At 38.8% G+C, this 27,756-nt stretch overlaps 1 protein-coding gene across 1 annotated transcript in view; it reads right to left on the bottom strand.

Annotated features, from left to right (window-relative positions):
• Window positions 1-27,756, bottom strand: part of cdh8 (cadherin 8) — a 99,705-nt gene that overhangs the window by 12,524 nt on the left and 59,425 nt on the right. Inside the window, exons 5-8 of the mRNA XM_086305065.1 lie at window positions 24,729-24,848; window positions 16,993-17,160; window positions 16,538-16,725; window positions 5,880-6,127 (exon numbers count right to left, since the gene is read on the bottom strand). Coding sequence (XP_086161191.1) covers window positions 5,880-6,127; window positions 16,538-16,725; window positions 16,993-17,160; window positions 24,729-24,848 — 724 coding nt within the window. The remainder of the gene's footprint in view (window positions 1-5,879; window positions 6,128-16,537; window positions 16,726-16,992; window positions 17,161-24,728; window positions 24,849-27,756) is intronic.

Below are 27,756 nucleotides of genomic sequence, written 5' to 3'. Positions count from 1 at the left end.
GACACTAAGGATTCTATTATAAAATGAGTATATTATGTTTTTTTCCTTTCCCAAAATTAGGCTCTAATTCAGTTTCTCTATAACCAATTTTATATGTGTGTGGAAAAAAATGTACACATAAAACAGAAGCATTTCCTAAAAAATTTAAATTAAACAATTTTACATATGGCTTTGGCAATGTTGGAGGGAGTTTTATAAAGTACGATGAATTAAAATATTCAAATACAATGAAAAACCAAGAGAAAATGTTATGATAATAATAAATGAAATATTTGTAAAGTTTTCATTAGTTCAAATCGGTTCGAGTTAAAAGTTCAAAAAAGTTATTTAGTCGTTATGGAAGAATTCTTATTACTCTTATTTCAAAATGAAAGACATACATGAATGGTTTACTGTGGCCAAACTAGGCATGATAGTGATGCCTCCCACTTAACTGTTACCGCTAATTGTTTGATGTATCATTATGGAAGCGTCCGATATATCATATAAGCATGCTACACAACATGTGCTGCAGATATGTATGTCTACCTGTGGTTATCTATTATAGGCTAAGCAGCCATGGAAAGGTTTCTATGTCCATTTGTGTTTTTTCACACCCCTGACTGGCTGGGGTTTTATCTCCATTACAGTGTGAATGTGAGTGACTGAGCGCCTGTACAAGTTGGAAGACTATAAGGTGAAAAGATTGAGAATATATATATATATTTTTGTTGGCAGCAAACAAAATGCCCCTGATAATCCTGCTTGCTATTACGTCAGTTATTCCCCTGGGAGGATCACAGGGGTAAAATTAGTTTCCCCGACTCTTAAATGCTGACCATTTATGTTTGAACACAACATCTTATTTAGTTTCATTTCCAAGTTCTTTTAATGGAGATGGTGATTTGCTTGAGAGTTAGAAATAATATATAGTATAAATAACAAAATATTAAAAATATAGGAAAATATCCCTGTGAAGTAGAAGGTGTTTTCTTTAGTGACATTACATTTCCATTTGTTTCAAAACCATCTCCTTTGCTTGACTACTTGTATTACCATACATAGTATGCCAGCTGTCAGCTGTGCCGTAACATATTGAGCCGGCATAAACAAACATTCTTTAGAATTTCATTATGCTCCTGTAAATTACTTCAAAGTGAAAGTAAAAGTAAAAAAAACAAAACAAGAATGAACAAAAAGATGAAAATCAAACATGTTTAAAATCTTTTGCCAATGCTTGTCACTGTATCAATATTTCCGATATAAACTACACATATTATATGAAATCAAACAGTTTGTGTCAGACAACCTTAGTGACTGCCAGATGTCACATTGCTTTTTATTTGTGATCAGTCAGGTAGAAAACGACAGAGCACAGGCTCCAGAGAAAAGCTGTACTAAGGAAGTATTTCATGGAGTGCACCTGAAATGTTATTGGTTGGATGCATTAAGTACAGCTAAGGGGTAGTTTGTCTCCTGAGTGCAGAGGACATGGCAGCCCACCAGAGCACTCGCCTCGAGTGGTTTTGACTCAAACTGGTTTGGTCTGGTCTGGCAGGGGGGGATTAAGACAGAAAGTGATTCTAATCAGAGGGGTCGAATCAGGAGCTTGTTCAGATGATGGCGGGAGAGCGTCTAACTAAAGCTGCTATTACTGCTGCCACTCCAAAGATATAGATCCGACTTTACTAACGACAGCTTTCTTTTGTAGGAACCTGTTCTTTTAGAAAACCGAAGAAATTAAGAGACTAAGAAGAGAAAAACAGAGAGATAAGAACAAAGGAAAACACAGATTAATAAAGTGTATATTTTAAACCAGTGTTTTAATCATATATTAACTGGCTGCCTCAAAGCTCTGGGAGACGGCTGTTACAGGTGGGGTCACAATAAGGTCCTTGCAGTAATCCCCAAATATACAGACTTCCACAGGGTCAAAGGTAATAAACATTAAGCCCTACCAATCGAAAATATTACGTTTCAAAGGAAAGTAAACAAGACTGCAAAGGCAAGAACAACAGCCAAGTATTTTTCCTCTACGCTGCACCAAACCTTTGACTGAGGCGTTCAAGTCAGTCTTAGAAGAAAGCCTCTCTTTCCAGAAGTGTGGCAGTCAGGACATGTTTACTAAAAACATCTCGCCAGCTGGACCTCACTGTAAGATGGAAGGATGACCTCTCAGTTTCTCATGTTATAAAGAAAGCACCAAACTCTACTTGAATAGGCCATCGTCAATGGATGGCATAAAGCCTCATTTGTTATCAGAGTTGACTGCTGTGGATTCAGTTCAATTCACTTCAGTTTTATTTATATTGCCCCAAATCACAGTGGCACAGTAACACAGTGGTCAGCACTGTTGCCTCACAGCAAGAAGGTCCTGAATTCAGTTCCACCATCAGGCTGGGGTCTTTCTGTGTGGATTTTGCATGTTCTCCCTGTGTTTGTGTGGGTTCTTTCCAGGTACTATGGCTTCCTCCCACATTCTAAAGACATGCAGTTAGTGGGGATAGGTTAATAGGTAAGTCTAAATTGTCCATAGGTGTGAATATGAGTGTGGATGGTTGTCTGTCCCTATGTGTTAGACTGGCAACCTGTCCAGCCTCTTGCCCTAAGACAGCTGGGACAGTCTCCAGCACACCCACCATCCTGACAAGTTGTGACAAGCCTGATAAGCGGATATGAATGGATGGATAGCCCCAAATCAAAACAACTGTTGCCTCAAGCCACTTTATATCGTAAGATAAACACCCTACAATAATACAGAGAAAACACCAACAAGAAGATGAGCCCCTATGAGCAAGAACTTGGCAACAGTGGGAAGGAAAAACTCTGTTTTGACAGGAAAAAGCTTCTGGCAGAACCAGACTCAGGGAGGGGCGGCTATCTGTCGCGAGTGGTTGGGGTGAGAGGAAGAAGACAGGCCAAAAGACAGGACAGAACTAATGATTAACTGGGCGTAATGAGTGAAAAAATGTGACTGAAGCAGAAACACTCCATGCATCATGGGAGGCCCCCAGCATGTTATGCCTATTGCAGCATTACTAAGGGAAGATTTGGAATCACGTGATCCAGACCTAACTATATGCTTTGTCAAAAAGAAACGTTTTAAACCTAATCTTGCAAGTAGAGAGGGTTTCTGTGTCAATGCCATTTCTTTGAGAAGATGAGCTTAGACTTTGAAATAATCAGGGTGACTTTGGAATTTAGATTATCCTGAACTTTTAGAATTTTCAAAAAAAAAAAGAAATTAACTTACATTTTCACCAATAAGAATAGTGTGTTTGATTGCAGTCTACTTACAGTTGGGCTGAAGCCACATTTATGAATATTTACTTAGCATATATTTGTTTTGTATTTAGTGACTGTTTCTATTTAGTGTATATTTTGTATAACTTGTACAGCACTTTGGTCAAGAGAGGTTGTTTAAAACATGCTGTATATATAACTTTTGACTTTCATGGAAACAATGGTTGTCACTTTCTGGTTGTACAACAATGTTCAACATGTTCATTAAGATTTAGTTCATTCAATTTTCATTTTTAGTTCTTTTTTTATTGCTTTGACCACTCAGCTGCCCCAACTAAAAATGTGTGGGTGTATGTGTCACCAAACACAATGTGTGTTAAACCAATATATCACCCTGTTCATGAACATGATTTCTGCCTGAGGTATGACAGATTTTAATTGGCAATATTCTCACACTACTTGAAAATATCATTAAATTATCTATTTTATTATTTTGATTGAGAGGACCCCAGCAGAAGAAATTGGATACTGTGAAGAAATTGCATACTGCACATTTAATGTTTATCAATCATTCCAGTTTCAAAACATGGCTTCTGTGGTGTGTAAATGTTCTACTTTGGTTCAGTTTTCTATCATTGTGAGTCACTGAGCTTTCATTTGGTTTTATTGGACAAAGTAAATCATTTGAGAAAGAAAATATGATTTATATGATATTCTTGAGACCAAATGACGACTCAATGTTTGACTTGTTGTATGATAAGTCTTTGTTTAGATTTTCTGTACTGTAGAAAAGACTTGGGATCTCTTATGAGGCATGAAGCTATAACCTTCTGTCAGCCAATATATTTACAAGGACCAAAAACTCACTGAATTATTTTCTCAGAAAAATGCTCAGAGTCACAATACATGCTAACACCAAACTCCAGAGCTGGAAGTGAAATCCAGTGGTCTTTAGTAAGAGTGGTGCAACATACTGAGACCCCCATGACAATAATTTGCTCCATCTCACCAGACAGATCACCTTAATGTGCTAGTTTAAAGCAAATTGTTCTGGCAAAATGCAACCTGGTGTTTGTTTGTATTTTGTTTCCCATGAAGAATGGCACATAAAGTTTTTTTTTACTGCATTCTATGACCTGGTCACCATTTCTTCTGCTTTCTATTTTAGATTAAAATTAGCTTAATTAAAAAAAATAATCTTGAAGCAATGCAACCGTTTCACTGCAAAATATTAAATTAGTGATTAAGAGCTTAGAGATTTTTTCTGCAATAAGTTCAACTAATAAAGAAAGAGAAATAAATATAAATTGCAAATATAGAAATGATCTAGTCAATCACTCAATTTTCACTGTCTCATGTTCAAAATAGTTCAAATGTGCCAAGACTGTGCCAAGAATGTGTTGATATGTGGACAGTTCCATTGCAACAAATGGCCAAAGAGATCATGTCAGCAGGGTTCTGCCATCTGCAGCCACACTCATTCATTATTTAATTACTTTTTCTTTCAATAATGATCCACTGAAGAGAGCAAATAGCAAAAGTATGTGAACACAACTAGCTATTAAAGCTCTTTTCCAAATATTTATTTATAAGTGACTTATGTATGTATGTATGTATATATATGTATATATTGTACTATTCTTAGTTAGCGTATTGTCTGTCTTGTCTTAATGTTGGTTTAAAATGGAGCACTGTAACAAAAAATAATTTCCCCCAGGGATCAATAAAGTATTCTGATTCTGATTCTGATACACCCACTTCAGAGTAAAATGCAATTATGAGATTATTGTATTTAATTATGAAGTGGACTTTCACACACTTAGAATATAATTTCACTAATTTATAGACTACCTTGTCACTCTCCCCAACACAGACTTTCACTAAAAAACACAAGAGCACCGTGACGTAAAACTGAGTTTTAAGGCCAAGGATGTCATTATATATGAAATATCCTTCTCTATTTACCAGGGAAGCAACATGCATCTGTGGGGTTCAATTCCTCCTGGCAATCTCATCACTAAACATGAGGATGACACCAGAAAAGAAAAAAAAATAGAACGAACGGCCACTGCTCTATAACCTCAGCCAATCTATGAAACCCAGCCTGCTCTCTACCATGCAATTACACACAACCTGTTGAGTGTTGTCCCGGGAATGCGGTCAGCAAGTCACTGGAGAATTAATGAAATGCCAAGATGGAGGGAGAGAAATTGCCTGTATAACCTATCCTCAAGGTGCCCTTGTGGTATTTCCAAGACTAAGTCACACTAGAAGAGAGTACAGCAGGCCTGGTCATACAATGAAAGATAAAGTTGTGCGGCCTTCAACTCATAATCTACTTTTTTTCTGTACATTTGTGGAAATGAGAACAATCATTGAGTCCCTTCCTCACTGCAGAAGACACTACCACATTCTCCAAAGGTCAAAGACATGAGGCGGTTTAATTGCATGGCTCACTGTCAACCATTTTATTAAAACAAGTCATTATAGCCTGAAAAGGTTCATTTTGTTAACCTTCTCTCCACTGTTTGAAGTCAACGTACTTTTTGTGTGTGTGTGCAGATTTTGCTACCATTCTGCTGTGGTCAGTTAACAGCAAATAGTTTTGAGGCAAAGGTGGAAATTCTGTCACAGGCTTAATGTTAACTGCATCTTACCTGATAGGGCTCCCAGTAGCATCCGGGTCCCTGGCAGTGACTGTGCCTATGATCTTGTTGATGGGCGCGTTCTCATCCACTTCTAATAAGTACATAGGTTTGGAGAAAACAGGAGGCTCATCTGAGTCTTCAACCACAATTTTCACTGTAGCTGTGTCCTTAAAGGGCCCATTACTCCTGGGTTCTGAGCGGATGTTGGTAGCTTCAACTTTGAGTGTGTAGTTTCTCTTGCTCTCATAGTCTAAAGGCTGTAATGAGAAGATGAAACAGAAGTTTTATTTTAATTAACTAACCCTGCACCAAAATGTAATGTACAGTCCAGGGGTAAAAAGTAGAGTGGAGTGCAAGTGTTTAAGGATTGTATATCCTCGGCATTGATAACTTTAATACTGATTGTCATTCAACGCAAAACTGAACACCCTTGACATATGATGAAGACATGTGGTGTTATATTATGTATTCAGATAATGTTTTAAGCTTTTGAAAAAAATTTTTAATTGCAGCTGGTGTTTGAAAGGTATGGATGTTCACTATGCAGTAAGGGTCCAATGAAAGACAATGGTGGGTTTTATTAGGTGACATGTAAGAGCCTGTGTTTTTGGAGCTGGAGTATAGGGAACCTACATTTACCCTTTTAATCTAATTAACTATATACAATCCAATTAATATTACCTCGAACTCTGCCAGGTTATAAAAACATAAAAAGAGTCTAAAAGTGTTTACTACAACTTTTTATGTTTGATAATTAGGTATATTTCTCTAATGGGGTGATCGTGGCTCAAAGAGTTGGCAGTTCGTCATGTAACCGGAAGGTTGCCGGTTCCTTGGGCAAGACGCTTCACCTACCGCCTACTGGTGATGGCCAGAGGGACCGATAGCGTGATATGGCAGCGTCGCTCTGTCAGTCTGTCCCAGGACAGCTGTGGCTACAACATTATTATTAATGTTCCTAAATGTAAAATTTTAAATAATTAAATAATTTTATAATAATACATTATTTTAAAAAATCTGTTAAAATTAATAATATTATTATATTAATAATGTATTTGGTGTAAGGTACCAATCAATCAATCAAAAATCTAATAATGTTATCATTAAATTGTTAAAATGTAAATAACATGGCTCGCACATATCTCATCAATCACACACAATATCAAAAAAAAAAAAACTATTTATCTAGCATTAAAGTGGCGAGAACCAATATATTTGTTTTTTACGTGTCCCCAAACCCCTGGCAGCATCGGTGCCAAGACCAGCAAATCACACTCAAAGTCTCAGCGTGTAAAAACTTACCGTACTCTTAACGACACTTGCTTTAACCGGCTCTAAGCATATTCATATTGCACACAGACATTATTTTTGAAGAGATTGTGACTGCCTATGATAATGTCTAAGCTATTTGTATATTCTAGCAAGCCATTTTATTTGGCCAGAATTTATTTCAACATCACAACACATCAATTAGTCACTGTGCAATTTTCAGAGTTATATAACCTGAAAATATTTTTCAACCATTATCAACATGAAAGAACCGAAATCTCATCGCTAAAGCTTTCAGTTAGAGTAGATTATTGGCACTTTCATACTGCTATCACAACCAGCTCACAGAACGTAAATGAGACAGGTGTTTATAGAAGACTACCAATGAAAGGAGTAATTTTACAGAGGGAAATAAAAACACTTTGTACAGGAACATCTCATTGTGTGACTCGAATATCTATTTAATCTTTTTTTTTTTTCTCAATTGATGGCCCATCATTAATATTTCAAAGAAAGAGGATAGTAACAATTTTACTCTCTTGGCATCTCTGAGGGCACCCCAGACTGTCACAATTTCATTCTGAATCACCTCTGGTCGCTCTCATACTACTAGAATAATGGGATCAAGTCACTTCCACGCTCCATAACCAGGATTTATAGGGAAATCAAAACTGGGCCTTGCCGCTTGAGGGGACAAGAGCTGGCTTGGGGGAGAGAGAAGGACTTGGAAGAGAGAGATGAACAAAACGAGAAATGTATTCAGTTAGAGAAGGTAGGAGTGCGAAAGAGGAATTGCCCCTGAGCACCTAGAGGGCCAGTGCTGAGAGATCAGGGGCCAGAATGTGCAGGTGGGTGGAGGAGTGTCTTGGGGCCCAGCTTTGAGACACCAGCAAGAGCCGGAGGGACGCTGGAAGTGACCTGAGGCTCTGACTTCCACACTTCTACATTTCTGTCATCAGGCCACTAGTAGACCAAAGGCTCTGAGGCCTCTCCACGGTCAGAGGAGCTCTTTGGAACACTCATTATTAACCTCCTCTTCTTTTCCTCCTCACCCTCCTCCTCACTTGACACCCACCCTCTTCTGCCATCCCTTCTTTTTCTCTCTCACTGATCCTCCCTTCTGTGCTGAGAAAGTACAGAGTGTGGCTGGATCTTGAGCCAATGGATTACGCTTTAATTCAGAGGTAGTGGAGAGTAAGAGCTTTTATAATGTTTGGCTGGACACTTGAAAAATATTCTATGGAAATGGAGAAATGGGGAAGTAATTAAATTATGTTTCAGCAAATGGCTATTCTATGCTTTAGCAGGTGTTTAGTTAATATAATTTTAGAATTTTGTTGAGGTTAAAAAAATGATATGAGTCTAACTTTGAGAAACCAATTCCATATTATAAAGATGGTGATTATTGCAGGCTTAAAAGTACTTTTCTGAGCTGCTTCTTATTTATATAGCACCAGTGGCACTTAATATTACAAGCTTATGATCCAACAAGCTTACAAAGAGATCCCAAAAATCACACAACTCTCTATGAGCAAGGACTTAGTGATAGTGGGAAGGAAAAACTCCCTTTTAAAAAGATGAAACGTCCAGCAGAAACAGGCACAAGGAGAGGCTGTTACAGTGGGGCAAAAAAGTATTTAGTCAGCCACCGATTGTGCAAGTTCCCCCACCTAAAATGATGACAGAGGTCAGTAATTTGCACCAGAGGTACACTTCAACTGTGAGAGACAGAATGTGAAAGAAAAATCCATGAATCCACATGGTAGGATTTGTAAAGAATTTATTCGTAAATCAGGGTGGAAAATAAGTATTTGGTCAATAACAAAAATACAACTCAATACTTTGTAACATAACCTTTGTTGGCAATAACAGAGGTCAAACGTTTACTATAGGTCTTTACCAGGTTTGCACACACAGTAGCTGGTATTTTGGCCCATTCCTCCATGCAGATCTTCTCGAGAGCAGTGATGTTTTGGGGCTGTCGCCAAGCAACACGGACTTTCAACTCCCGCCACAGATTTTCTATGGGGTTGAGGTCTGGAGACTGGCTAGGCCACTCCGGGACTTTCAAATGCTTCTTACGGAGCCACTCCTTTGTTGCCCGGGCGGTGTGTTTTGGATCATTGTCATGTTGGAAGACCCAGCCTCGTTTCATCTTCAAAGTTCTCACTGATGGAAGGAGGTTTTGGCTCAAAATCTCACGATACATGGCCCCATTCATTCTGTCCTTAACACGGATCAGTCGTCCTGTCCCCTTGGCAGAAAAACAGCCCCATAGCATGATGTTTCCACCCCCATGCTTCACAGTAGGTATGGTGTTCTTGGGATGCAACTCAGTATTCTTCTTCCTCCAAACACGACGAGTTGAGTTTATACCAAAAAGTTCTACTTTGGTTTCATCTGACCACATGACATTCTCCCAATCCTCTGCTGTATCATCCATGTGCTCTCTGGCAAACTTCAGACGGGCCTGGACATGCACTGGCTTCAGCAGCGGAACACGTCTGGCACTGCGGGATTTGATTCCCTGCCGTTGTAGTGTGTTACTGATGGTGACCTTTGTTACTTTGGTCCCAGCTCTCTGCAGGTCATTCACCAGGTCCCCCCGTGTGGTTCTGGGATCTTTGCTCACCGTTCTCATGATCATTTTGACCCCACGGGATGAGATCTTGCGTGGAGCCCCAGATCGAGGGAGATTATCAGTGGTCTTGTATGTCTTCCATTTTCTGATGATTGCTCCCACAGTTGATTTTTTCACACCAAGCTGCTTGCCTATTGTAGATTCACTCTTCCCAGTCTGGTGCAGGTCTACAATACTTTTCCTGGTGTCCTTTGAAAGCTCTTTGGTCTTGGCCATGGCGGAGTTTGGAGTCTGACTGTTTGAGGCTGTGGACAGGTGTCTTTTATACAGATGATGAGTTCAAACAGGTGCCATTCATACAGGTAACGAGTGGGGGACAGAAAAGCTTCTTACAGAAGACGTTACAGGTCTGTGAGAGCCAGAGATTTTCCTTGTTTGAGGTGACCAAATACTTATTTTCCACCCTGATTTACGAATAAATTCTTTACAAATCCTAACATGTGAATTCATGGATTTTTTTTTCACATTCTGTCTCTCACAGTTGAAGTGTACCTCTGGTGCAAATTACTGACCTCTGTCATCATTTTAAGTGGGGGAACTTGCACAATCGGTGGCTGACTAAATACTTTTTTGCCCCACTGTATCTGCCACATTATTGTAAACAATTGGGGGTGAGGGGAAAGAGGAGGTGGCAGAGAGAGAGACAGGACAAGAGGCAAATTTAGGAGAGAGAGTTTAGCAATTGCTAATGTTTAAAAAAAAGAAAAAGAAAGAAAAAATGTGTGAAAAGGAAACATCCAGTGCATTCTGGGACATAAGCATAATTAGCATAACTAAGGGAGAGTTCAGGGTTACCAGTTTTCAGACTAATCTTAATAATACAGAGGGTGTCTGCCTCCTGAATCCAAACTGAAAGCTGGTTCCACAGTATAAGGGCCTGACAGTTTATGTGTCTGCCTCTCATTCTACTTTTAATTTTGCTAGGAAACAAAAAATAAGGCTGCAGTCTGAGATTAAAGTGAACTTGGTATAAGTACAGCAATTTTCTTTCTTTACAATATAGTTACTCACTACTACTACTACTCTAAAAGTAAAGATGGCGCCGGTGTACGTGGCTGCTCGTCTGTCGCTGTCAGTTTTGTTTATTTTTATATTGCTCCTGTCGTGTGTCACTCAAGAAATCGGGTCATTACTGGTGTACGATCGCCAATCGCTTCTGAACCTCCGAAGTTCTGGACAAAATACAGCTCCATTTTCTAACGGAGGTCAGAATTCATGGTGTCCGTTGCTGTCACATATCCCAACTTGCCCATGCCGTGCAGTCATGCTACCTCCCCGGCGTAGACGTCGGGGTAGGCGCAGTGGTCGGCTGGTTAAACTCAAGATCTCTTTAGCACACCATCCCACTACCGTCAAAGGAATACAGAGATTATTTCCTGGAGTTTTTGTGCACCGACATTTCCTGGACCCCGTGGGTTCCTGCCTCATCCCCGTGGTCTGCCAGGATGATGCGCCGCTCCTCCGTGACCCCTGTCCCCCTCGGCTCAACGTGCGCCGGGCGAACCTCCGCAATCTGAGGCCGCTGTGTCGGACCCCCTGTGCCGCTGGGGTTTTTACCTCATCCCCGGCTCCTGTCAGGATTGGGCTGGTAAACGCCAGATCGCTGGTGAACAAATCTTTTATTCTGAATGAGTTATTCACCTCCTGGAAACTAGACTTCATGTGTGTCACGGAGACTTGGCTTAATACTGGTGAGTCCAGTACTTTATCTGAACTCTTACCAGCGGGTTGTTCCTATTTTAACACACCAAGGACATCAGGGAGAGGAGGAGGTACGGCGGTTGTTTTTAAAAAGGATTTTAAATGTAAACAGTGTGTTTTACAGCCCTCGTTTTCCAGCTTTGAGCTCACGTGTTTTGAAGTTAATCGCTCTAACTCTGTGCTCTTTGCTGTTATTTATCGTCCCCCTAAATACAATAAGAATTTCATAAATGACTTTTCAGAATTTCTAGCTGGGATTATGCCCAACTACGATCATGTTCTTATTGTGGGAGATTTTAATATCCATGTCTGCTGTCCTGATAAACCTCTGGTGAAGGAGTTTTTAAGCCTCATTGACTCTTTTAATCTGGTCCAGTCCGTACCTGGTCCCACACATGAACACGGACACACACTAGACCTGGTCTTGTCACACAGTCTACCTGTGTCTAATGTGGAAGTGACTGACACTGCTTTCTCTGACCATATGGCTGTATTATTTGATGCTGTGTTTTCACGCACTACAGCTCAAACCGGTGCTCCTGTTCGCCGCTGTCGGATTATTAACCCTTTCACTGCTGCATGCGGTAGTACAACCCTTGCTTAAGAAACCTGCCCTGGACCACACTGTATTGGCTAACTACAGACCTATCTCCAAGTTGTCTTTTATGTCTAAAATCTTAGAGAAAATTGTACATTGCCAATTGATGGATTTTTTAAATGAGAATGGTATCCTGGAGGTCTTTCAATCAGGTTTTAAAAACTTGCATAGCACGGAGTCAGCACTCTTAAAGGTTTTTAATGATATCCTCCTTTCCTGTGACTTTGGCAATCATGTTGTTCTTGTCCTCCTTGACCTAACAGCTGCCTTTGACACTGTAGATCACAACATTTTACTGTCTCGCTTGCACCATCTTGCAGGCATTCGTGGTACTGCTTTGAAATGGTTTAGGTCTTATCTTTGCGACAGAACTTTTAGTGTTAACTTTTTAGGGTATGAGTCTTCCTCTGCCACTTTTCAGTCTGGGGTCCCGCAGGGCTCAATTTTAGGGCCTCTGCTTTTTTCATTATATTTACAGCCCCTGGGAACCATCCTCAGAAGGCATGGAATATCCTTCCACTGCTATGCTGACGACTGTCAGATCTATCTGCCTCTGAAGCAGAACGATGCCTTCTCTATTAAGCCACTTTTAGCATGTCTAGAAGACATTAAATCTTGGATGTCCCTAAACTTTCTAAGATGCAATTCCAGCAAAACTGAGGTCATTCTGTTTGGTCCTAGTGGACCTTGTGAACCCTCCGCTATTGATTTGGGACCCCTGGCAGAGTATTTTAAATCTGTTGTTACAAACCTGGGTTTTAAGATGGACAGTGATTTTAAATTAGATAGTCAAATTAGGGGTACTGTCAAGTCCAGTTTTTATCATCTAAGGCGCTTGGCAAAGATAAGACCTATTTTATCTCAGCCGCATCTTGAAACGGTAATCCATGCTTTTATTTCATGTCGTTTAGATTACTGTAATGCACTATATTGTGGAGTTAGTCAGCATCTTCTCTCTCGTCTGCAGCTGGTCCAAAATTCTGCTGCACGACTTTTAACCAGAACTCGTAAAAGAGAGCACATAACTCCCGTCCTGGCTTCACTCCATTGGCTGCCTGTATATCTTAGAGTTCACTTTAAAATTCTCATGTTTGTGTTTAAATGTTTAAATGGTCTTGCCCCAACTTACCTCTCTGAGCTTCTGCATCCTTACTCACCCCCCAGGTCTCTCAGGTCAGCTGACAAGCTGCTCCTGGAGGTACCCAGGTCCAAGAGGAAGCTCAGAGGGGACAGGGCCTTCTCTATTGCTGCTCCTAATCTGTGGAACAATCTTTCCCAGCACATTAGAGAGGCCCCTTCACTTTCCACTTTTAAAACACGTCTTAAAACTCATTTTTACTCTTTGGCTTATGACACAGTCTGACCCTGATTTTATTGTTTTAATCTAATGTGCTGATTTTATTGTTTTAAATGTGTTTATATATATATTACTTATCTTATATTATTATTACTATTTTTCTCATTTTTTTTAACATGCTCAATGTATCATGTTTGGCATGTCAAGTGTACAGCACTTTGTGTTCAGCTCATGGCTGATCTGAAAGCGCTATATAAATAAATTGCTTGCTTGCTTGCTTGCTTACTACTCACATGGGTTTGCTTTTCTCTTGTTAACATATTTCAGTATAACTCCCATGTGATATTATGTAGAAAGAACTCATTGCATTTGTTTCCAGTGTCCTAACAGCAAAGGGGAAGAGAGAGGCTTTGAGGCATATTTAATTATACCAAATCCACTTTAAGGAAAACATAGTTGTAAACAGCTTCTTTAATTACCCTTGTTACTAAGTAATTTTAATTATTTTTTGATACAAATTGCAAAATCAAATAAAGCATCTATTCAAACTTCTATTTTAAAACTATTTAATAGCATGAAAACAGAATACAAGTCATATTATGACCAGTTCAAATTATTAATTCAATAAACAAACAGAGTGCTTTCACTGAATAGTCCAGGGAGAGCCACTTTGATTTTTATTAGCATGCATGGCGGCACTGTTATGGAGCTAGTGTTGAGAGATTCATGAGTGCAAAATCAAATGAGTAGAACTACGAGACATTACGCAGCAAACTTTGCATAGTCATGCTATATTCTCCAATGTTCCCACCAAACAACATAGCTTAATTGAACATCTGCGAGTATTTAAAACAGATAAAGAAAAGGCACAAACAGCAAAAGAAGAACCGTTCCTGTTTTTTCAGTGTTAACACTATCTTTGCTGTCGTGTCCCACCCCACCGTGTCATTCTTCTTTCTCACTCAAGCGTTAGCATCAAATCAGTATGTACACACAGGCCATTTAGAGACTTCAAAGTTCAGCACTGGCTGCAGGGGTGAAAGCTCAGCATCCCACTAACATCTCTCGACAGGCCTGGGGGCTAGTAGATAAAAAGCTTAAAACTCAAACAGAAAAGAATCTCTCCCCTGGTTTGTGCCTCTCCAGCCTCAGATCAATATGATTTAACCTTGCCGCAAAGTATCTTTAATAATTTTAATTCTGCATTAGATGGGAGTTCATAGACGTGTTCCCTTGTTGACAGAGACTAGGCGTGTTTGGGAAAAAACGTTATGTTAAAGGTTTAATCTGTCACACTGGATGGTGGATAAGTGGTGAAGGTACAGAATAGAAGAAGAAAAGTGAAACAACTGCTTCGTAAATTCCTTTCAACTTGAGACACTGTCATCTGGAGGGATGAGAAAACAGTGAGTGTGCAAATGTCTTGCTACTTTCCCAGTGCATTATCATCTATCTTGCTTCAGTTATGTAGGCAGCAAACTCAGGGCCACAGAGAGAAAACTGAGTAGACATGGGAAGACTGAGTGTCTCTGTGGGACATGGAAGTGGAGGTTGCCTAAAAGACTAACACATTTGACATTTGCTTTGTCAACAGTTAGAGATTTTATGACTTTGTGTCAAGTTTGTTCTGCAGCGCTGATGTTTTCTTTAGTGGCAATGAATTGTAGTCCCAGCAGATTGCCTTAGCTCTTATACATTCCACCCCCACACAGTTCATTGTTCACACTTTGACAAAGTCACACCACATGTCCTTGGGGTAATGTCATTTTACATCACAATGCAAAAGCATTGTGCATTTGAATGATACGTAGTCCTCAGCAGACACTGAACCAACCATGACTTAAGACTTAAAACCCTCCTCCATCAATCATGTGTATGATTCAGTCTATGTAAATATCTTCTACCAAGCTGAGCTTCTGTGGACTTTGAATATATAGAATACATACATATATAATAGATTTATAAATAGCATGTGCAGTGGTATGTTTGATATTGTTGAAATCTCAGTTTGATTTTCTACAGATGTCCTTGTGATACAGGTGCATCCAGATTTTCCTGCAGGTTATTAAAATGCATTGTACTTTTCAAATTTGAATTTATTATACTTTGGTATTAAGCACGGTATGGGAGGGGGTGCTCTAAGTGTTTACTGGCAAGTGATGACATCTAAACTTCTCAAGCTCTGAACCTGGAGGAAATATTGATATTCCGTGGCTAAAAATGTATAATAATGTATAATAATGTATGAAAATTGCTGGGATTCTTGGATACTTGTTCTACTAGCAGCACGGGATGAGTCTTATATGCTGTACTGTTGGCCTGATGTACTGCCTCGAGGTGAAAGGTTACATTTTGTGACAGAAATAATATTCTTTGATTTTTCTCAAAACCATACATCTGAAAACATCTTGATGAACAATGAGCATTGCCTTTTCTTCTCTAAAATATTGCAACTGTACCTTTGAACAAGGCGATTAACAAGCAACTGTTTTACTAAAGTTACTTTAGGGCCAAACTTTCGCACTGCAGTTTTGTGTTCAGTCCATCTGCTCTTATGGTGATGATGCCAGCAAAACTGAATTTGAGCAAACTTTGAATGTGGGGAGAACAAATTTACAATATGTACCAGTTTACCTTGAGCTAAGAGAAATACAACTGAATGGACTGTAATGCAAAATAAAAGTGTCTTCTCTCAACTCTTAGTCCAACGTATTCTCCAACTTAATGTCAATTCACACACAGTCTGCATTACTTCTGGCAAAAAGAATATTGTTAAAAATTACCTTTAAACTTATTCCTACTATTTATCTTCTTTCATAGATTTTTCTGAATAAAAGAAAAGTAGGTTTTAGAAATGTATTAAAAAAAATGCTCCTTTAGCCTCCAAGCTACTCAGGGGGAAGGCTTTCAGTGTTTAATATTTGATGGTGTACTGTTGAGTACTGCCTTCTCTAAAAGCATATGAAAAAAAATCGCTAGAAGAAGTACAGAAGAACGAGACCTACTGAGAAGGGGATTTAAACATCAATCTTTATACTGTATTGACTTATATGTATGGGAAGTAAAATAACTGATTTACTTAAATTGATTATAGAAACAGAAAAGAAAGAGACAGAAAAAAAAGCCAATCAGCTCTTATCCTGACATCATCTAGGTCTTACTTTTCTGAGCTGTAGAATCCCTTCCTGTGTCGTTGCGTTCGTAATAATCTCAAACACGCCTTGGTCGTCTCCTTCGATGATGCTGTACGTCGACTTGGCATTCTCACCGATGTCGCGGTCATTTGCTTTCACCTTGCCACCCTCTTTCCCTAATGGTAGGTCTTCAGGGATCACAAACTCATACAAACCTGAGGATGAACAGACACAGCTTTTTGGTTTCTAGAAACGTTGATCAAATTAAGCACAATTACCGAAGCATATTACACTACTGCATCATCATTAGACATTTCACAGTTAGAGGAATTAGTTTCTGAGGAGCATGTATGATGACATTTACAAAATAACATTTATTTTTCCTAATTATTACCAATCAGAGAAATGCTCATTTAGAGCAGCAGTAATTTCTTTTCCCTCTTTATTCAATTTGGGATGGGTAAGGTTATGAAGTTACTTACTTTTAGAGAACTTTGGTGGATTGTCATTGATGTCTTGTAGTGTGATGCTGACAGTAGTAGTTCCAGACAAACCACCCATGTGACCTCCCATGTCTTTAGCTTGAATGACCACCTGATAATCCTCTCTCATCTCACGATCCATCCCATGCAGAGCAATTCTTATGGTTGCTGGAGGTGGAAACAGTTCATAACACATTCACCCAATTATAAATTTGACTGATATACTCTGCACATAATTGTAATGATGCTCATGTGAGTAAACGTAAGGAAGCGCAAGGAAAAAAAGGCATGCAGTCACCTTCATGCTCACATTATTCCCCAGTTTATAACATGCATTATTTTAGACCATGACCTTACCAAACATGAACCCCATACCCAGCAGGGTTAAAGATTTCCCTGCAGGCTTAGTCTCAGAAAAAGCACAGTCTGAGTGAATGTAGTAAGGTGCCCACGACTGAGCCAGTCGCAGCACTGAGAATCAGCTGTGTTTGTTTTTGAATGTGTTGTTCCACCGTCTGAAGTCATTTGTATTCTGATTGAGTGTGAATTATGCTGTCTGTCTTGTATAATCTTGAATATTGTATGCAGAATGGACCTTATTGACTCTGCCGCAGCACTGAATATAAAAAGGGCTCAGCACCGGCATATACGTATAATCCACTCAGGAAACAGAGGCCCGCAGGATCATCAAATGAATATAAAACCCCTCATAAAAGCCAGGCTTTGGCATGACACCCTGCCTTGGTCCTGAGCTGCCTCAGACAATGATAATATGCTTGGCTATGATGGGAAACATGGGAGGGGTTAGAATGTTGTCTGTGTCTGCATTTTATTCTACAGATAGATTTTTCCTCAGAGAAATTTCAGGGTCAGTTGTGCTTTTGGAGGTCACACACGACACAGACGATTTAAACAAAAAGAGAAAATGAAGGACAATAGTTGGACACCTCTTCAGTAAGACTGTACTGAAAAAAAAACAATGCCCTTGTTGTTCGAGTAATTTATTAAAGGAAGTCTTTTTCAAATATGTTATTATTATTTTCACAAGAAAAATATACATTTAGTGACTGTGGGGTGGAAAGACCAATGTGACTTGGACCAGTTGATAACACTGGGGTAATTGATTACTACTCCCATGTTCTAACCTTGAATGGGATTTTTCTGTCCACCAAATATGATGTCTTGATTTTTGCTCGTGTTTTATTAGCAGTAATTCTGCTTGACTTTTTTTCCTGCTTCTACAAACAGCTGAAAGTATAAAACTTACATTTCAAATTAACTCATTTTCTAATTAAACAATTGTATAAAATTTAGTTATTTTGTGTTGAAGGGTTTGTGGCGGAGGTGTGGTCCGGGGCGCGGCTGCACGGGAGGAGTGGTGCAGTGAGCTCGACGGGGCGGTGCTGGTAAGAACAGCTCATGGCGATTTTGGACTGATGGTGGTTTTCCTTCCCTTTATATAGTGAGGCGGAGAGGAGTGGAGGGCGCTAAGGGAAAAGAGACACACATCAGCTGGGATCGAGAGCTGTCAGTCTGTGCGTCATATTATCTGCTGTGTTAATATCAATAAATGTGGTCCTTGGCAATACGGATCTGCGTGTGTGTGCTTGGGCCTGGTATACTCCACAGGGTTCAATGTACTTTATTTTTGTTATTTATTTATTTTTGTTTAACAAAGGTTATTTTCTGACCTGGATGCACAATGTCAGTCCTTAACCAATGGGATTGTTTTTCTCGCCTTGACTGTTCCTGTTTGGTTATGCTAGTAAGGCTGCTTAGCCCACACCCGCCATAGCTGCACCTGTAAGAGGAACGTGGTTGCTGATTTGGAGACCCGAAGCTGTTTTTATGAATACACAGTGCTTTGCACTGGTGAGTAACTGAACTGTTATAGCCGCTGATCGGCTTGCTGAAATGTTGATGTTGTTCGCTTGGGAAACAAACGCTAACGGTGAAGGTCCTGCGCAAGTAGCTAGCGGGTACTATCTAAACTCACAATCCTGTTTGTTCACTGTTATCTGAGAACTTATTAGCTATTGTAGGTTAAGAAAAACAGCATGCATACCTGTTGCATTGAAATGTTTTGTTGTGTTATTTTTATTCACCATTGCTGTTAATTAACAAGGAGGAGAGTATATTGATTCTTCTGCTAGGAGCAGTGTGGATTAGATCTATGGACCTGATTAATTTTAGTTTTATGATTGGTGATAACTACATTGCCACGTAACGCAAAAAATTTTGAATTTGATAGTTGTACAACACGTTAGAAACAGAAATTTGAAACTGATTTTGTTCATGCTTTTTCCCTGAAGCAGAAATGTTTATGGATAATTGTTAGTTAAGTATGTACAATGTTCATTTGGAGTAACTCTGACCTCACTCTTAGGTCAGGTTTTTTGATTTGGAGATCAAGGAGCTGAGACTCTACAGAGAGCTTCGAATTACAGACCTTCTGGAAAATCCATAGAAGAAGAATGATCTTCCATTACAATGGATGGCAAGCCACAGCCCATATGGAACTGAATCTTGCAGTCTGGTTGCCTGAATTGTGGTAGGACAAACTGTGCAAATCATACATCGATCATCGGATTGAGCTCACACCAATAAACTGCCCAGATCACCTAACAGGCCTGAACTGGATCACACTGACAATTTAAAAGATCCGGGTCTAACTTTCTTTTCTTTATTTGTTGGGGGTCTCTGTGTCCGCACACTATTTTGGTTATTGTTGTTAGTTGTAATACAGTGCACAAAAATTTCTAATACAACTTAAGCATTGCTTCATCGTTTATATGGTTGTGTTTTCATTGTGGCGTCCTCTTGGCTCCTGACATTCCTGAAGTCTTCTGATTTGGCCATCGTCTATTATTTTTGTTACACACTGGTTACAAACATGCTATGTATAAAATTATTGAGGAAGTATCTTGGGTAAAACCAAACTTCTACATGTTTGTACATTTAGTGAACCGCATGTATTGTCACGTCAACAAAATAAGCTTTTTTTTTTCTTTTTTTTAAATCAGTGAAGTAGAATGATATGAATAGAGCTATAGATGATTACACCAAGGACACACTTGTGATATTATTTGAAAGAATAATTACAGAAAATCTATTTGAAATTGTTTTTAAAAAAGTAACACAACAACACAGCTCTTGTGTTACATGTATATACTCTCTCTTACATGGGACACCCTTAGATGGCCTCAAAGATGAAGTGTGTAAAACCAGCATTTCATCAGCATCACCAAGTCATTGCAGTTTTAATGAATAGGCAGATATTATATAGAGAAATAGGATTTTAAATTACTTCTCTCTAATTTTAGCTCTGAGCTCTGATGTGCAATAACAAGGTAGACCTACCATCTGAAATGCAAACAAACAAATCAATAAGGAAAAAGAGCTACACAAACAAGTTACTTTTCCTCCTCCACACACACACACACACACACACACACTCTTCCGTCATCCTGCTACAAGCAACACCGTCATCTCTGTTGATCATCGTTAATTATTCAAATTAATTCCTAATCACTGAAAAGGGAAGATAGACAAACACTCATTTCCATAGATATTTGTTTCAACTTTTTTTTTTTCATCGACCATTAACCAAGTGATGAATTGGGGCATGATGTTTATTTATTTATTGAATGCTTTTCATTTCCAGTGTGGTGTTGTAAGTGTCAAATGCATTCTAATGGTTGTTTTCCCCTTACCTTTTATTTTTCATTAACATTCATTAAAACATCTGGCTCACTTGAATGAGCCATCTGCATGTGCACAGCGATCACACAAAGCAATGAATGTTAATCCTTAAACTGTCCATTCAGCCCCTTCTCGACAGCCCAAGGTCCAGCTGTAGAGGCTTCGAGATTACGACACCTATACCAGTGAGGACAAGCCCGGTTTTTATGTGTTGAAATTATGAAAGTTCATTCTAATTATGTACATAAATTTTGAGTCCTCCTTTCTTGAAGCTTGTTTATTGTGTGTTGTTTTCCAAATTGTGAGCCGTCAATTTCCATCTCATTTCTTATTAATGTAATTTCACCATTATTTAATCATATTGCTTACAGACACATGTTAAAAAGTCAGCTGAAAAAGCAATTAAAGATCCAATCTAGAATATGTTTTGAGATAACTTTATGCACCATGACGCTGCTGAAGAGTCTGCCTTGTGAAAGGAAGAAGTAATTATTATCATTGCCATTATTTGGAATTCATAACCCAGTGATGTTATGGACCACAGCATCATAGGAGTGCTGCCCCATTAGGACTTAGGACTTGAAGTCAGCTGAGCAAAACATGCAACTCACTGATGCAAAGCTCTCATATAAATCTCATTTGGGTTTCAATAATGAATTCCACGCAACTCGTGGGGAACTGTACAGTACCGTTCACTGTTCAAATGTGTTGACGTTACTTATCCAAGTTACACTTCATTGCTTGATTTATCCACTGAAAAAAGTTGGAATTGTATCTTTAGCCACATACATTCCCACTGTGGCCAAAGCACTTGCTGATAGCGGGTCATATGATTGTTGGGGTTTTCTCTGTTTTCTTTATAATATTGTAGGATCTGTACCTTCCAACATTAAGCACCTTGAGGGAAATGTTGTTGTGATTTGGTGCTGTATAAATGAAATGAAACTGAATTGAATTGAAAATTCATGCAAATTCTATCCTTCCTTTTATAAAAGGTTATGAATGTATAAGGTCCATTTAGTATTGTTCAGTGCCATCCCGAGTGACTGAGTACAAAAGCCATGGTTAGTTAATTTATTATAAAGATCCCCCTTAATTAATACTGCCAATATACAATATTTTATTTTTATTTCATGAAAATATTTTTGCATACTTAGATAGTCTTTTTGTTAAATCAAAATGATATGTTATGCAATATATTATGAACCAGTGTGTGTGGACTATATTTGTGTTTCATTCATTTCTATCAAGTTGCTCCATTACATTCATATCTGTTGTTTCAATCAAATCTGTACACCCCTTGGAACAGTTACAATGCTCCCAGGAAAAAAACTTGTTTGCCACTGTGTATGGTATAAATATTGAAACATAAATGTACATGAATGAACAGCTGTAGAGGGGAATTGTAGCAAAAGGGAGTGAGCCAGGAAGCCACATTTAACAGCACCCCCATGCAGCAATAACCTACAAGCATAAAAAAAACAGATGGTCTGAGTTACCTGCAGAACTGATGTTTTTACACAACTTTTCAAACTATTACATTGTCAGGCTGCCTTTTTACAGACATGTAATTTTGTCCCTTACAGCTTTGTTGAATAGAGTTGAAGTTGCATGATAATGGAGACATACAGCATTTGTTATAATAGTTAAGTGTCAGACTATATCCTCTTTTAGTCCTTACAGAAGGTGTTTGCACTTTATGCATAAATGCAATGCAACAGACTGCTATCACCTCAGGTGGGCAAGCAGGTGGGGAAGCTGTTGCATCTCCACCTGTTGGAATTAGTTCAACCTGTAGCACCTGCTAGCAGTGCACATGTTAAAAGCAGGATATCACTCTCAGCTCTTCTGTTAGTATTTATTTTGTATTTGAATCCCAAGTATTGGCAGCACATTGAGGCTGTGGACAGCTACAGGTACCTTGGTGTTCATCTGAACAATAGACTGGACTGGACTCATAACTCAGACGCCCTCTACAGGAAAGGGCAGAGCAGGCTGTACCTGCTGCGGAGACTCAGGTCGTTTGGAGTGGAGGGCCCACTCCTGAAGAAATTCTATGACTCTGTTGTGGCTTCTGCTATCTTTTATGGCGTGGTCTGCTGGGGCGGCAGCATCTCTGCTGGGGACAGGAAGAGACTGAACAGGGTGATCCGAAGGGCCAGCTCTGTTCTAGGATGCCCTCTGGACCCAGTGGAGGTGGTGAGTGACAGGAGAACGGCGGCTAAGCTGTCATCCCTGTTGGACAACATCTCCCACCCCATGCAGCAGACTGTGACAGCACTGAGCAGCTCCTTCAGTGGGAGACTGCGGCACCCACGGTGTGGGACGGAGAGATTTCGCAGGTCTTTCCTCCCCACTGCTGTCAGACTCCATAATAAAGACTTTAACTGATCAAGCACACACATCCATACATATGCAATAATACTAAGTGCAATAATCCTTTCTGTCATCGTTGTATTTTTACTCAGTTGTATATAGTATTTGTATTTGTATTCTATTTTTATCTTATTGTATATTTATTTTATTTTATTCTACTGTATATAGTATTTTATTTTATTCTATTCTGTACAGTTGTGTACTGTATTTATTCTTATTGTATTCTAATTTTTGCCTCATAACTTTTGCACTGTCCACTTCCTGCTGTGACAAAACAAATTTCCCACGTGTGGGACTAATAAAGGTTATCTTATCTTATCTTATCTTATAGATATGAGGTACCAGAAAGTCGACTACATTAGAAATGAGCGGTTCCAAACTAAACTAAACTTCCATTAAAATATATTTTAGAGTGGATAAGTATACAGCCTAAATAACACAATAAAGGGGAGCTTCCTCACAGTATTTCATATCATGAATGGACCTTACTGCAAAAAACTCCACTTCAAGTCAGCCACCGGTTTGCAGTGGGTTCAGGATCAACTCATAGTATGCATCAGTGTTTTATTATAGTGATTTTAAATGGGAAAACAATTAAGCCTTGTGACTATAAAGGGCTTAAAAAATCCAGTCAAGTATTAATGCAATTTGTGCTGCGTAACCCTAAAACCTCTAAAATATTATCAGCTATTTAGTGAGATAACTTTCAAAATGTTTCAGTTACTGTTTAAACTTTCAATCTTTTTGATAGCTGATCAGATACAGAGTTGGGTCCATAAAGCTTAAAGCAGTCCCTATAGTTCAGGTGTGTCCTTAAAATACTTAGATTTATGCATAAGCTTGACCTTGGTAAAGTTATTCCTGTCATTTGGACATACTTAACCAGAGACTTGTCCACATAGTGATATACCACAACTTGACCTGAGATGACATTGTAAGCTCATTTATCTAGCTCAAAGCAGGTAATGAAAAAGGACAGTGTTTAAATACTAAAAGGTTCTGGCCTGATGTGCATGGCCCTGTCTAGAAGAAAAAGCCTTATGAAATAATCCTTAGATGGAATCACCATCTCTCTGTAAAACCTATTTCTTTCCTTTTTGTCCCGTTATGAACGCCGTGTTCATTCATTGCATTTTGTAATACATTATGCTCTCCACTGGTTAGAAGCAGACAAAGGACTTGCACATTGTATTAGCTCCCATTAAATTTAATGAAGCAACGTTTTGATCTCACAGAAATCTTCGTCAGGCTTTGTCAAGCAAACAATGAATAACAGCACAAAGGGCTTTGCCTGCTCCATAAAGGTGCCCTCCATTTTTTTCTCCTTATTTAAAATCACTCTGATTACACGAGACCTATAAACTATTGCATGTTTCCTTTTTCTTTTGTTTTTTACTTAATATGCAACTAAATGTCATCCTGCACAGATGGCTCCTAAAAACAAAGGAAATGTAATTAAAATAAAATAAATTCCCTAGTTTGCATGTGCAAATATTTTAAATGCATGAATTTTTAAACCCACATGATTGTTAACTCACACAAGACTTGGAATCTGAGGTTTAATCAGCTTTTCCTTCATGAACGCAATGGAGTATTTGATCAAACTAATACTTTAGCTTAAGCCTAAAATTCAGCAATTATCAAGAAATTAGACTTACCTGAGTTGGGGTCAACAGAGAAATATGGTTGTCCCTCCAGTATGCTGTAGACTAGCTTAGCGCTGTTTCCGTACACCGGATCATCGGCATCTGTAGCTGTTACTGTGATAACTGAGGTACCTGTGGTGCAGAAAGACAAATGTATAAACATCCCTACAGGAAATGATCTCCATGTCTCTGTAAACTAAAATTCTAAGTGCTGAGTGAATCCAAATGAGACTCTAGTCCCATTTATCCCATCTTGTTCCACGTAAGGCCCCAATCACACAGGCCTAGAAACCAGCCTAGTGAATGCAAGTGGTTGCCAGTGGTTGCTTTAAAATCAGTTGCTAAAGGCCCATTTGTGGAGGCCTGGAGAACAATCCTAGTAACCACCTTTTGCAAGATATAAGTGTGTATTCTGCAACCATTAGCCTAGTTGAGCCTAGTTGAGGTTGCTTGTTGTCATAAAATTGGTCATTGTAGCTGGTTTCTGAAGTGGTCATTTACATGGAAAATTTACATGAAAAACACTGACTAGTCTGCAGACACTACTGGCCAAGTATTGAAAACTGCAATACAAACTGGAAATAACATTTGTTCTGTCTTACTACTGCGACCAATACATTTTAAAGTGTGAAATTTCTGCTTTGGAAGCAAACATTCTCTTGCCGGATTGGATGAGTGTGTGCAGACATGTCAGTGTATTCCATTCAAACTATGGGTAACCGTAGCAATCTGTTAGCAGTAAAAGCAATCACAAGGAAGTGTTTGGTGCAGCACCCAATTGTGGGCGATTTCACATGGCAACAACCAGGAACCTCCAGTAACTACTTGCCGAACAGAAACATTTTTCTGTTTTGACCAGAGGTTGCCAGTGGGCAGTGTTGGGAAGGTTACTTTTAAAATGTAGTCCACTACAGAATACAGAATACATGCCCCAAAATGTATTTCGTAACGTATTCCGTTACGTTACTCAATGATAGTAACGTATTCTGAATACTTTGGATTACTTAATACATTATCATGCTTTTTACAACTACATGAATGTACTATTGCTGTATGATTTATTATTTTTACTGAAGGTTATTCACCATATCAATACCAACTAGATTTTTAAATCTTAATATAAAATGAGTAACAGTAGGGTGGACATTAGGTAAGGCTGCACTTTTTGCAGCGATCTCAAATATGGCATGAAAAATGGATCTGAAGATTTTATAATGAAAGTTTCAGTTAAGTGTGCAAAGAAGTTATTTAATTGTTAATTAACTGTCCTTTCTGTGGCATCTAGTGTGTCAGTGACATATATTTGTGTGTTAGATATTAATATAGCAGGCAAAGCAATTGCAGACATGTATGGGCAAATTAGACTACTTTTTTCACAGCTTTTGATCTTTCAGAACAGCAGACAGCACAAGTATTACTCTGTTGATGGTTATTTGATATTTGGATGTAACCACAAAGAAAACACTTCTCCTTCCATTAAAGTAGCGTGTTTATTAAGTTTAGTTTGTCAAATAAAAGTTTTTAAGTTTAAAATTAAAGGCTGTGTTGGTGTAAGTGTTGGCTCATGTATTTTTTAATTCTTATGGGATATCAAGCATTCTTTATCAATTACAGCAATTAAGAATTACCTTCACACCATCAGTATTCAAACATAAATAAACTTCTTTTTTACACCAGCTTTATAAGGTCTTTATAAGTAAAATGTATCCAAGGACTTTCATCAATATTCCAAGTCAGTCAAATGCTCAAATCAGGAAATACATTAGTGGCAATTCAATCCACCATTCACCTGTCCATCAAAAGGTATCGGGACAAAACGAGCACTGAAAATATTGATATAAAGAGGCAATTCGCGTAATTAAAATCATCCATTTTAATCCAAAGTGACCTAACTCCTCATGAGTCTCAGGGTGTGGGAGAGCATTTGAGAAGAAAAAAGAGAAAAGAACCCGACGTGCTGACAGTGAGCAACAAGCTGGCAGAAAGCTACAGATGGTATGGTAATTGTTTCTGTGAAAGATGTTTAGAGGTGTTCTGACAACAAAGTGAGATGTCCCCAGTCACAGACGGCGGAGGTCCTGCCACAGGCACCTAAATCTGTCCGCTGCAACTGAAAATGCTTGTTGCGCAAAGACCTGTGACAAGTTAAGTGCTCTGGCTCCAGAACTCTGATTCAGATGTTCGGCTATGGATTAAATAACGAAAAATAAATAAAAAAATAAAATAAATTTGCCAGATGTAATATGAGCAGTTGTTCCATAGTTTACAAAGTGTAACCCGCAAATCAGACATCTGTATTCTGTTGGTGTATCATCTTCTGCTATTTCTACAAGCACCGAAACAATTTTCATCAAGCCTGCTCACCAGTGTGCACCACAGTAATGACTTACTACTTCTAACCAATAAGGACTCAAACAATCTGAAAATACATGTTTAATATTCACATCAAATAGCTTCAGTAGTGTTTACCAACTGCAAAATAAAATGGGTTAAAAAATTGCAAATAAGATGACTTTCGCATCCATGTGGTGCAGTTTTTGATCTTATCTCCCATTTTATGCCGTCAGCTACACGTGTCACCTGCTGATTAATAGTCACAGCCGTGTCTGCGGTCTTGTAACAGCAAAACAAAGCAAAAGCCCCTTTGCACTCTAACTGGTGTAGCAGTTTCACTGTTGCAACCCAATTATTTCACAGGGAGAGAACCTCAAGTGGTCCTCTGAGACTGAGGTGTTCCAGTAATTCATAGTCTTATGATGACCCGTGCTGTTGTGTTGCCAAGGCTTACCTTGTAAATTTCCTGAGCTTGTTACACCCCATGCCTTTTGCAGTGTTTAGATCATAGCAGATCAATGAGCTCTTTTTCTCTGTTTCTGCTCACTGCACTAGCACTGACAAAAAAAAAAAAAACAGAAGAAGAAAAGAACCAAAACAAAAAAACAACAACACCCAGCGCAACTTGAGTTTCAGCTGCTAATACACTTAAATAGATGCATTGCTTTTATCTGCTGAAACTGTCATTCACATGAACTGTTCTCAG

This window comes from Aulonocara sp. 'chitande type north' Nkhata Bay, linkage group LG1, assembly GCF_057382095.1.
Source record: "Aulonocara sp. 'chitande type north' Nkhata Bay isolate Kocher_YH1m ecotype deep benthic linkage group LG1, A_spYH_male_GT1.1, whole genome shotgun sequence".
In the NCBI taxonomy this organism is placed as follows: Eukaryota; Metazoa; Chordata; class Actinopteri; order Cichliformes; family Cichlidae; genus Aulonocara; species Aulonocara sp. 'chitande type north' Nkhata Bay.
Note: the sequence above shows the minus strand (reverse complement) of the source record. Positions and strands in the feature narration are given on the sequence as shown.